Raw genomic sequence first — 12103 nt, forward strand, 5'->3', positions numbered from 1 at the left:
AGAAAGAAAGAAAGAAAGAAAAATATAAAATAGAATAAAATAAAGTTATTAAAATTAAAAAACATTAAAAAGTAATTAAAAAAAGAAAAAAAAAGGACAGACAGAACACTAGGATGAATAGTAAAAGCAGAGCTATACAGACCAAATCACCCAAAGAAGCATACACATACACACTCACAAAAAAGGGAAAAAAAACCCATATATATATATATATATATATATATCATTGCTCCCAAAGTCCACCTCCTCAATTTTTGGATGATTCGTTGTCTATTCATGTATTCCACAGATGCAGGGTACATCAAGTTAATTGTGGAGATTTAATCCCTGCTCCTGAGACTGCTGGGAGAGATTTCCCTTTCTCTTCTTTGTTCTCACAGCTCCCGGGGTTCAGCTTTGGATTTGGCCCCGCCCCTGCGTGTAGATCGCCAGAGGGCGTCTGTTCTTCGCTCAGACAGGACGGGGTTAAAGGAGCAGCTGCTTCGGGGGCTCTGGCTCACTCAGGCCGGGGGGAGGGAGGGGCACGGAGTGCGAGGCGGGCCTGCGGCAGCAGAGGCCGGCATGACGTTGCACCAGCCTGAGGCGCGCCGTGCGTTCTCCCGGGAAAGTTGTCCCTGGATCCCAGGACCCTGGCAGTGGCGGGCTGCACAGGCTCCCCGGAAGTGGGGTGTGCATAGTGACCTGTGCTCGCACACAGGCTTCTTGGTGGCGGCAGCAGCAGCCCTAGCGTCTCATGCCCGTCTCTGGGGTCCGCGCTTTTAGCCACGGCTCGCGCCCGTCTCTGGAGCTCCTTTAAGCAGCGCTCCTAATCCCCTCTCCTCGCGCACCAGGAAACAAAGAGGTAAGAAAAAGTCTGTTGCCTCTTCGGCAGGTCCAGACTTTTTCCCGGACTCCCTCCCGGCCAGCCGTGGCGCACTAACCCCCTGCAGGCTGTGTTCACGCCGCCAACCCCAGGCCTCTCCCTGGGATCCGACCGAAGCCCGAGCCTCAGCTCCCAGCCCCGCCCGCCCCGGCGGGTGAGCAGACAAGCCTCTCGGGCTGGCGAGTGCCGGTCGGCCCTGATCCTCTGTGCGGGAATCTCTCCGCTTTGCCCCCCGCACCCCTGCTGCTGTGCTCCACCGCCGCAGCACCGAAGCTTCCCCCTCCGCCACCCGCAGTCGCTGCCCGCGAAGGGGCTTCTAGTGTGTGCAAACCTTTCCTCCTTCACAGCTCCCTCCCGCTGGTGCAGGTACCGTCCCTATTCTTTTGTCTCTGTTTATTCTTTTTTCTTTTGCCCTATCCAAGTACGTGGGGGAGTTTCTTGCCTTTTGGGAGGTCTGAGGTCTTCTGCCAGCGTTCAGTAGGTGTTCTGTAGGAGTTGTTCCACGTGTAGATGTATTTCTGATGTGTTTGTGGGGAGGAAGGTGATCTCCGCGTCTTAGTCCTCTGCCATCTTGGTCTCCCCTGAACATTGGTTTTAAATAATTTTCAGGATGGCTTTCTTTGATGTGCCCTCCTTGCTGAATTCCCAACTGAAAGATATATTTCTTTTTCAGCTCAACATTTTTGAGATATAATTCACATACAATAAAGAAGCTAATTTTAAGTTTACAAATTGACGAGCTTTAGAAAATGTATGTAGTCATATAACTACCACAGCAATCATAATATAGGCTCGTTCTGTCATTCTAGAAATGTTCCCTTGAGACCCTCTGTGTTCTCAAGGGAACATTCTAGAAATGTTCCCTTGAGACCCTTCCCACTTGTTACAATTAATGTAGTTAAAAATATGATTACATTTAAAGCTACCGTCTAGCTCTTATTTTCTGTTTATCCCATCTGTTATTTGTTCCTTTATTTCCTCTTTTTTCTGCCTTCTTTTGAATTGTGTATTTCTTATGATTCCATTCTATAAACACTATTGACCTATTAGCTACATCTCTCTATGTTTTTGTTCTTGCTTTTGTTTTTAATGGTCATTCTAAGATTTATAATATACTCATTCAACTTATCACTGCCTACCTTCAAATAATATAACTACATTTTATCAGCCTTTGTTCCACTGGCTGCTTTTAAAATGTTCTCTTTTTCATTATTTTTCAGGAATTTGATTTTGATGTTCCTTGGTGTGTTTCCTCTGCTTTTTTTACTTAGTGTCTACTGAGTTTCTTGGAGCTGTGAGCTTATAATTTGAGAAAGTTTTCACTGTTATTTGTTCAAATACTTTCTTCTATCCCACCATCCCTTTCCTTTATTTCTGGGAATATAATTATACGTATGTTAGATTGCTTGATTTTGTTTCAGATGTCACCTATTCTTTGTTTATTATTGTCTTTTTTCCTCTCTTTGCTTCATTTTGGATTGTTTCAAGTACTATGTCGTTAAGTTCACTGGTAATATTTTTTTAGGATCTCATCTGATGTTAATCCTACTCAGTGTTTTATTATTTCAGATATTGTATTTTCCATCTCTAGAAGTTACAATTAGGCCTTGTTTATAGCTTTCATTTCTGTCCTCATAATGTTCATGTCTCTACCTTCTTAGGCATATGTAGCATATTTATAATAACTGTCTTAAGTTCCTTGTTTGTTATGCTATCATCTAGCATTTCTTGGTACGTTTCTATTGGTTGATTTTTCTCCTGTTTATGGGTCATATTTTCCTATTTCCAGCATTCATGGTAATTTTTGACTAGATGCCAGACATTGCAATTTTTGTATTGTTGGGTGCTGACACCGCTTGTTTTATATATTTGAAAGTTGCTAAGACAGTAAACCTTAAGTAGTCTTACCACAGAAAAGAAAAGGTAATTATGTGAGGTGATGAACATGTTAACAAACCTTATTGTGGTAATCATTTGGCAATACACACATGTATCAAATATCATGTTGTACACCTTAAACTTGCACGATGTTTTGTCCGTTATATCTCAATAAGGCTTGGGAAAAAATAGACACGGGGTTCTAAGCACTAACAGAAAATCTTCCTTCTGATTCTATTTTTAGACCCAACAGTTATATAGTCCCAGAGTACAGTAATGTCCAAACCAAAAAATTTATTCTTAATTTTGATCACCCCTGGGAGTATCATTATTCCAGTCACAAAGAAGCAAGTTTACCACCCTTACTACATGGTAATGCAGGGTGAACGTAAAATTTACATGAAAATAAAGAGCAAATGCTCTCTGACCAAAAAAAACCAAACATGTTGTAACAGGAGTAATTATATTACCAGGCTCAAATTTTAAAATACCATGGTTCTAGAGCATGAACAAACAAACAGACCAATGAAACAGAACAAACAGTCTCAAAATAGACCCATATATGTCGGAATACAGAATTTGCTAAATGCAGCATGTCAAACCTATGGAGAAAAAAATATTTGTCTTTATTTTTTCTCAGACTGTCCCAATAAGTTATTAGCTCAGGACAACTTTACTCTGAATTCAACTTTACTCTGATTAAATCTGGCCAAGTGAACTGACTAGTTCCTTATCCTCAAAGTGAGCATAGGCTGTTTTAATAAGAAAGCTTGTTTGGTATCATACTTAGAATGCAAGATGTTGTGTTTATCTTTGTATATGTACGTATTACATTTATTATTTAAAAGAGAGGTCCTGACTAATGGGTCTCTTCTTTCTGTGCTGTGAGGCATATGAGTACAAACACAATATATAGAAAAAAGTCTTGACTCTTGAAAGAAAAGCAATTACCAAAAAGCAAACGGTGGTAGTGTGATGATAAAACTTGTCATTATTGTTCAAGAACACACGTTTCCATCATTAAAATACTGTGTGAAAAAACCCGACTTGTTTATAATCTTCATTTGTGGAGAAACCTGAGACATGAGAGGAATAACTAATTTATATTTGTGCAATCTCATGTTCTTCTGTAATTACCACTTGGTACTTTTGCCAGTGGTTCTATGTTTTAACAGGTCTGGATTTGTATGCATATGTCTAAGGAAGATGCTGGTGTTGGTGACTGTGAATTTCACTTCCTTAGTGTTTGACTTAAGGTAGCATCCAGGTATCACACTAGGCCTCCTTAGGAGCGTGCTGTTAATGGGCACTCGCTGAGCTTCATCTCCAAGTATAGTACGAGAGAATGAAAGAGACTATGTTTCCAGAAGAGGACATTTTAAAAACAATTTTACTCTGCTCTCATTTTCCCTACCCTTGTCTAAATGGACTGAAAATGAATTACAGCTAAGTTACCTACTTGGTCCTTTAAGATGCAATTACCTAAACTTGTAGTTCTATGAATTTTTGATATTTTTTCTTACTTCCAAATCCTTTATCCTTTTTCTTTCTCTTAATCCCTTCTCTCTGCTTCCCTTCCCTTTTCTTCCTGAAGAATGATACACGTGGCTCTCCAAACTCTTTTAATTACTATACTTACCATCACCTTTCATGTCTCCATCTTTTGGTTCCGTGTTATTCTTTTTGCCTAGATATTTTCACCATCTTTCTTTCCGGGATAACTTGTACATACAGTTGGCCCTTGCACAACATAGATTTGAACAGCATGGGGCACTTCTATGTGGATTTTTTTTTTCAACAAACATACTGGAAAGATTTTTGGAGATTTGTGATAATATGAAAAAACCTGCCGACAAAACTCATAGCCTAGAAATATCGAAATAATTAAGAAAAAGGTATGTCATGAATGCATAAAACATGTAGATACTAGTCTATCCTTACATAGGCATAAGGTGAGTGATATTTAATATAAAATTAATAATGTGTTAGTTTTCTTACCATTTTATAACATTGTTTTCAAAAAATTACATTACAGTACAGTATACTGCTCTCTCCTAATTGAAGAAATTACCTGTCAGCCTATCGTCATGGGTAAGTGTTTTTTTAAAAAATGTAAATGTTTCCGATACTGTATTATGAATATGACTGTAATACCGTATGCCATACTATTATAGCCGTTCATTCATTAGTGTATAGGCTAGGCTATTGTGAAGTAATCATTTTGATTACACTAGGCTACCATAAAACCTTCTTATTGCAGCTTCCTCGTTATCAATGCATGAAATAAATATGAATTTCTTTTTCACATGGTCTTTCCATTTTTGACATTTAGTGTTAGTAATACGTATTACATCTACAGTGTTTTGTATCATATAAGACAATATTGCTGTAGGTACTGACAGATGATTCATCTTGTAAACTGATTATGTAAACGTACGGTATTGATAATTACAGTACAGTGTTGTAAAAGTATTTTCTCTTCCTTATGATTTTCTTAATAACATTTCCTTTTCTCTAGCTTAATTTATGTAAGAATACAGTATATAATGCATATAACATACAAAATATGTGTCAGTCGACTGTTTATTTTATTGGTAAGGCTTCTGGTCAACGGTAGGCTATTAGTAGTCAAGTTTTGGAGGGAGTCAAAAATTCCACACAGATTTTCAACTGCGTGGAGAGTCGGCGCCCCTAATCCCCCCCATTGTTCAAGGGTCAACTGTATTCTTCAAGGTTCAGCTCAGAAACCATCAAATGGACTAACATGTCAAGTTACATGCCCAGTTTATCTGTAAATATTTGTTCGTGAATGAATGAAAGCATAAATAAAACAAGTCTTCCCTACATTTTCTCCTTCCTGTGTCTTCATCCCACAGCTCAAGAACAAGAGCCATATCTCAGCCTACTAATATACCCTAGTGGATCATAGTATGGGCTCTACTGTCTGACTTTGCTTCTCTGGGTTCAAATCCTGGCTCTGCCCACTAAGTAGCTGTGCAAACTTGTTTTCCCTTGTGGCTCAGAATCTTTATCCCTACAACTGTGATCATAGGGATATTGTGAGAATATGATGAGATAATACATAAGGCGCCTAAAATAGCACCTAAGCACTGTAAAAATGTAGCTATTATTATATTCAAGTGGTTCCAATTTCCTGACCCACCTCCACAGGACCTTCACAAGAACAGAGCTGTTCAGGTGCTTCTTTTCTATATCACATTCACTGATTCGTCAGCTCTGCAATCCAACAATCTCTTGAAGTCTCTCCTAAAACTACAAACTTTTTATGTTATCACAAGAAAGACTGCCTGAAGGTGACAGAATGTGAAAGTTATGCTTTTTATTATATTCACGTAAAATAGTCAGTTACACTGAGTTGTCCAAATGCATTGGTGAATTAAAGCCTCCAACTCTTACAAATTTTTATACATATATCTATGCATTTATAAATACACACATATGTAAAAGATATATATTTTCTTCTAAAATAAAGTGCCCAAATCTTGATATATGGGGGCATAATAGGGAAAAAAGAATCATAAAGCTTTATCAATTATAGACTGTACTTTCTCAATATAAGAATCTGTTTTATACGCATTTATTCAGGTATAGGGAACTCTAATCACTCATTCTTTTCTGAATTCTCCTAAGTGAATTAATTTATCTGAAATATTAGAAGCCACATAGCCAACTTAATGAATCAGAGGCTGGTTCTTCTTACTGTGCCTGCCACAAAGCCTGGGCTCCCCAACGGAAGGGTAGTTAAGCCTCATTCTTAATTTTCCTGTTGTTTTGAATGTTGTCTTTCTTCTAAGATGATAAGCAGAGAGAGAAATGAACCAGACACCTCTAATTCCAAATCCTCTATTAGCATTCAATAAAGTCAGGGCTTGGTGAAAAGATTCCTTTCGTCTTTACATCGCCCTGGGCTTGGTGAGAAATGGTCCAGGAGGATTTGAATTGAGGGGTCCTGCTGCCTTTGTTATAATTAAATCTTGTTGGAGCCACAGAAGAAGAATTAGGGTGCAATGATCAATAGATCAAGGAGAGAACCAACTCAAATTGAAATGAAACTCTCTATGACAATGGAAAACTTTGTGAGAGCATGTTTGAATTTAAGAACAAAACAAGGGTTAAAGAAAAACTAGATGATTTAAGATAATTCAGAAAAATCCTCACTTCAAATAGAAACTAAGGCTCTATTCCCTGGTCCAACATCTTAGGTACTCTTCCTGTGTTTTCACTGTATTTTCTATTATCTTAGACTTTTAGGGTGATCATTTGTAGACTTTGACAAGGAATGGAATTTAAAAATGCCTCTGAAAAGACTTCCACCTATCGAAGCAAGGTGAAGATGCCTAAAAATAGCTTAATATGAACACAGCCATTGCAGAATCTGGTGATTACATGTTCAAACTGCAAAAGAGCATATTTTATTCAAGCAGGCAAAAGAGAGATTGTCAGCACTGAAATTGCATTAAAACACTCTATAACTTCCCAGCATATGGGAGGCTGGGACCAGTGGGAAGCCCAGATGTTTCCCAGAGTCAGAACAAGGAATGGAGTATTTTATTTGGGGGGGGAGAAAAAGGGAAAAAGGGCAAGAAAGTGTTTCCATTTACCCAGCCCACCTGAGCAGGGTCTTCACAAGAACAGAGCTGCCTAACTGCTGATTTTGGTGAGCATCTTGTTAATGGCTTGCTTGACGTGCGTGGTGGAGCTGCGTCGCCTCGTCTTGCCCTGGACCATCCTCCGGCGACGTACCTCTCTACACAGCTCGTAGAATATCTCGGTGATGTTCCCTTCCCCGGTACAGGCAGAACACTCATAAAAAGCACATGCCAATTCTGTGGCCAGCTTCTCCCCTTCTTCTGTACTAACCTGTCTGGAGTGGTCCAAGTCAGCTTTGTTTCCAACCAAGATGAGAGTCACATTCTTGGGCTTTTTGATCTCATCCAGGATGTTCTTAAGTGGCAGCACTTCCTCAAAACTTCCTCGGTCAGTAACGTCATAGACCAGCACAAAGCCTTCCCCCCATCGCATGTGTCCTTCCCTCTGAATGGTGTCTTCCTGTTGGCAAGGAAAATACGGCAGTCGGGAGACCTGGCAGTAATTGCCATGTATAGATGCTGCAGATGCTAACGGTGATCCCTTAATGACTATTCCTTATGTTCAGTGTCATTAAAATTTTTTGGTAGTCTGCCTGAACAAGCTGACCTTCTCAATCAGTTTGGAGTAGAAGCATTACTTAGGGAACTAAACATTTTCTAACTGCATAGAACCTAACTTTCGGCTTCTGATTTTTTCTTGCCACATCATTAAGTGTGTAATCCCAAGAACTATAAAGAAATTATACTCTTAGTTGAGCATATTGCCTCTGAGACTTTTCATCACAAATGAAGAATTGGCCCATAGGTAACAGACAAGTAGACCTAATCCCATCCTTTGAGATCAGAATTAGAGGCACGGCATAGTGAAGTGGTTTTGATTTTTTTTTTTTTAAATTTTTTTCTCTCTTCAGATTAGAGACAATTAGCCCCCAGGACAGAAAAACAGTGAAAACTTGTATAGAGAGTCAAACTCAAAGCCTGGGGATTTTGGCTTCTTTTTCTATCTCAACACCCTCCAGATATTATGCAGTCCCAATAATGACAGAACCTCATTTGCAGTGATTCTCAAAGTGGGTGATCCCTGCTTCCTAAGAAGGCAGCATGTGTGATTTGAAAATGCGTTGCCTTTATAGGCTCAAATGATTTCTGCAGGCAGGTATTTCCCTGCTGCCTCTCTTTAGAATCAGTGCTGGAAGGTGAGAGCATATATAGGGAGCAGGTAGTGATGAGAAGGAAAACTGTATAATTAGCTGCAAGTATATTTCTTGGATCAAATACTTTAATTCAAGTCTTCTTGGGATCCCAAGTAACTGAAAAGAACCATGAAATCCTTCAGCTGCCTAAGTCTCATTCTTAGTGGTCATGCCTAATCTTGGGAACCAAACCTACCTATGAACTTGTTTATAATTTCAGAACGACTGGCTACAAAACAAATTTATATTAGTTTCATTTTAAAATAAGTTACTATTGTTCAATGGTATGGCTCAAATTTTCAATCGGATGTGGTGAGGTCTGAAAAGAATATTACAGAAGGGATTCTTAAAATGAAGTATTCCAAAAAAAGACTCTAAGGTCATATAAGTTTAGAATATAATATATAGTAAATTTCTTAAAGATTCACCTTATACATAAGCATATTAAGGCTCTGAGAACTTCTCCAGTAATGATATGTTTAACTTTATCACAGCATTCCAATGGGAGTTTTGGGAGATCTCTCCAACTCCCCAAAATATAGGTGGGCAATTCTATTCTAGATGATATTATGTGAATGTTATGATATTTTCAAAACCCCTTTGGAATACTGGGTAATTTACATAAGGATGCATTTGCAAATAAGTTAATACTGTTGCAAATAAGTTAATATTGTATTTAAAATAACTAGATAATTAAATTTAAAAAGTCTTTAGGCATCATTAGTTAGTTATAGGAAAGTATCTTAATTTTGTTCATATTATGCACATCTCATTTTTATTTGATCCAGAAAATACTTTAGCTTATTCCTCATTCACCTGGCCAGCAGTATCTAGTATCTCCATGGTGACAACTTCATCATCAATGGTTGCTTGGTGTCGGTAGGTTGATTCTGAGGAAAGGTGAAAAAGAAGGGGAAAAGGTAAATAAGTGCATGATTTAATTTGATGCTTAGAATTACCAATTATTCACAGGAGTATGTCTGTTTTTATAGCATAAGGGAATGTGCATCCCAGGAAGTCTTTGCCTCTTATTTTATTCTCCTATGAGGCCAGCTTCCTGATGCTCTCTTCCTTCTAGAATGAGGCCTCTACATCCTAAAATGAGAACGTGATTCCCACAAGTGCATTCTACCTTCATACTCCTAAAACTCCAGTTTCTGGAATCATGTTAATTCCTGTTCCAGACAAGATGGCATATAGACAGAAGCTGTTCATTTCTCTCTAGACCTCAACCCTAGGAATGTAATAAACATTAGAGGGAAGTGGATGGCTATCCATGTAAAAAATGACTGTGTAAAGCTATGAGGGACCCTTGGGGCAGTAGAAAGTGGTTGCACCCCAGTGACTGGGGGTTGGTGAGGAACAGTTACCCAACATGGAGGAGGGCTGGGCAGCATGGAGGGGAGAGGGAACAAAGCAGAGTTCATGTTGCCTCTTCAAGGTAGAAAAATGGCAGCAGTTCAATACCAGCCGGAGACTGGTAGGATTATATCAGAGTAGTCCCCAAGCTCTGCTGGAGTCAGGAGAAGTTAGCAGGGCCAACGGCACCAGGTGGCTGCGTGTGCCCCTGAACGTGAAATGGAAACCAGAAGTCAAAATGGTGCTGCTCTACATGAAAACTAGAACAATTGTCATAAAGCACTCAATAAATGATTAAGTTGATGAAGTTCAGGTTGAAGAACTCTCCCTGAAAGCACTAGTAAATGATAAGAAGGCAAATGTGAAAGTAAAATATAAGAGATATGGATAATAGAAATAGACATGTTATTTTCTACTATAAAATGAGCCTCAAAGAGAGAATAAAATCCATAGAAGAATGGAAAATATTTGAGGTTGTAGTGACTGAGAATTTCCCAGGATGAGAGGCATTGAACAACTTCATATCAAAAGGACTGACAGTATAGAGTGGATATACAACAAGGTCCTACTGTATAGCACAGGGAACTATATTCAATATCCTGTGATAAACCATAATGGAAAAGAATATGAAAAAGCATGTGTATATGTATAACTGAATCACTTCACTGGACAGCAGAAATTAACACAATATTGTAAACCAACTATACTTCAATAAAATAAATTTTAAAAAAGAACTAACAGGACACACAAGGGAAAAAGTCCCATGTCTCAACCTGTTACAACAAAATGTAAGGATATCAATGACAAAGAGGAAAATTTTAAAGTGTCTAAAGGAAAAAAGCACATCACCTACAAAAGCATGTGATTCAGATTGACCCTGGGCTTCTCATCAGCAAAACTGAATTCAGGATCCTAATGGAGTCAAGCAAAGCAATGAAACTACAACAAAAGCAATCCAGAATTACAGTTCTAGATAACAACAATATATCAGGTTGGAGGCGGGGGAAGAGACCAGAGGCAGGTTTGAGTGAGCTAATGTACTTGTCTTACTCCAAATGATGACATGACAAAAAAGAAGAACTGAAAAAAGTGAGCAAATTATTCAACTCAACTGTTAGAAGAGGAAAACAGAATAAATCCAAGAAGATATGAGGAAAGAAGTAAAAGAGAAAACATTAGATAAGGTTGACAAAACCAAAGCACGGTGCTTGAAAAATTAAAAAAAAAAAAGGTGGGCGGAGGAAAGGTAAAAATCTGGCAATACTGACTAATAAATTAAGAGAGAAGGTGCGATCAAACAAAATTTAGCATAAAAAGGGGAAATAGTTACACATTCCGGTGAAATAGTAATAAAAATAATATTATGAACTGTATACCAAACAAATTTCAAACACTTGATAAATTTTGTGAGAGAAAAAAATACAGATTGTTGCAATGAGAACTAGAACACAAGTAGATCAATAGTGGGTAAAGAAATTTAAATGCTGATTGTAGATTTCTCTTTGTCATAATGAAATAACTACACTCAATTGGCTTTATAGGAGATTGCTATAAAACATTAAAGAAGCTGTTCTAGAAAAACAAAAAAAAAGAATAGCTACCCATTACACAAACTCCAACAAGAAGTATTGCAAAAGTAATATGAAGAGAAAAGAGAAAAAATTGTAGCCTAATTTTATTCTTAAACATAGATTCAAAAATTCTAAATAAAATATTACCCAGTTGAATCCAACAGTGTAATAAGAAAAGTACATCATAAACTAGTAGAGTTTATTTCAGTAATGCAAAATGTTTATAACTATTAGTGCAATTAACACATTAAAGGACTAAAGAAAAAAAACCACATGATTACCTCTATAGGTAGATCTACAGCATGATAAAATGTGTATAAACTTAAAGTATATGCATATATAGAAAAATACTTTTTTCAAAAAATATGTAATAGCTAGCACATACTGCTTATCATTTGAACACGAATGGTTCTAAATGCTTTACTTATGTTAACTCATTTACTTCTTACAAATATTTCATGCAGTATGTATTACTATCAGATCCATTTTATGTGAAGAAACTGAGGCACAACAACATTTAATAAGTTGCTGAAGGTGACACAGGTGTTAAGTGGTAGGTACAGTTGAGACTGGAACCCAGAAGATTGGCTTTAGGAATTTAGGCTTTGAACCACTGTGCTAAGTAGCGAC

At 37.9% G+C, this 12103-nt stretch overlaps 1 protein-coding gene across 7 annotated transcripts in view; it reads right to left on the reverse strand.

Moving 5' to 3' along the window:
- Nucleotides 1–6065: 6065 nt before the first annotated feature.
- RERG (RAS like estrogen regulated growth inhibitor) overlaps nucleotides 6066–12103 on the reverse strand; it is a 106404-nt gene continuing 100366 nt past the window's right edge. For 5 of the 7 annotated variants that reach the window (XM_049693995.1, XM_004281112.3, XM_033408130.2 and 2 more), the window contains 2 exons: nucleotides 9360–9433; nucleotides 6066–7810 (listed from right to left, as the gene is read on the reverse strand). In XM_049693995.1, coding sequence (XP_049549952.1) covers nucleotides 7403–7810; nucleotides 9360–9433 — 482 coding nt within the window. In that variant the 3' untranslated portion in view covers nucleotides 6066–7402. The remainder of the gene's footprint in view (nucleotides 7811–9359; nucleotides 9434–12103) is intronic. The other 2 variants (XM_033408131.2, XM_033408129.2) reach the window with 2 other exon arrangements.

The sequence above is a fragment of the Orcinus orca genome, chromosome 11 (genome assembly GCF_937001465.1).
Source record: "Orcinus orca chromosome 11, mOrcOrc1.1, whole genome shotgun sequence".
Lineage (NCBI taxonomy): Eukaryota > Metazoa > Chordata > Mammalia > Artiodactyla > Delphinidae > Orcinus > Orcinus orca.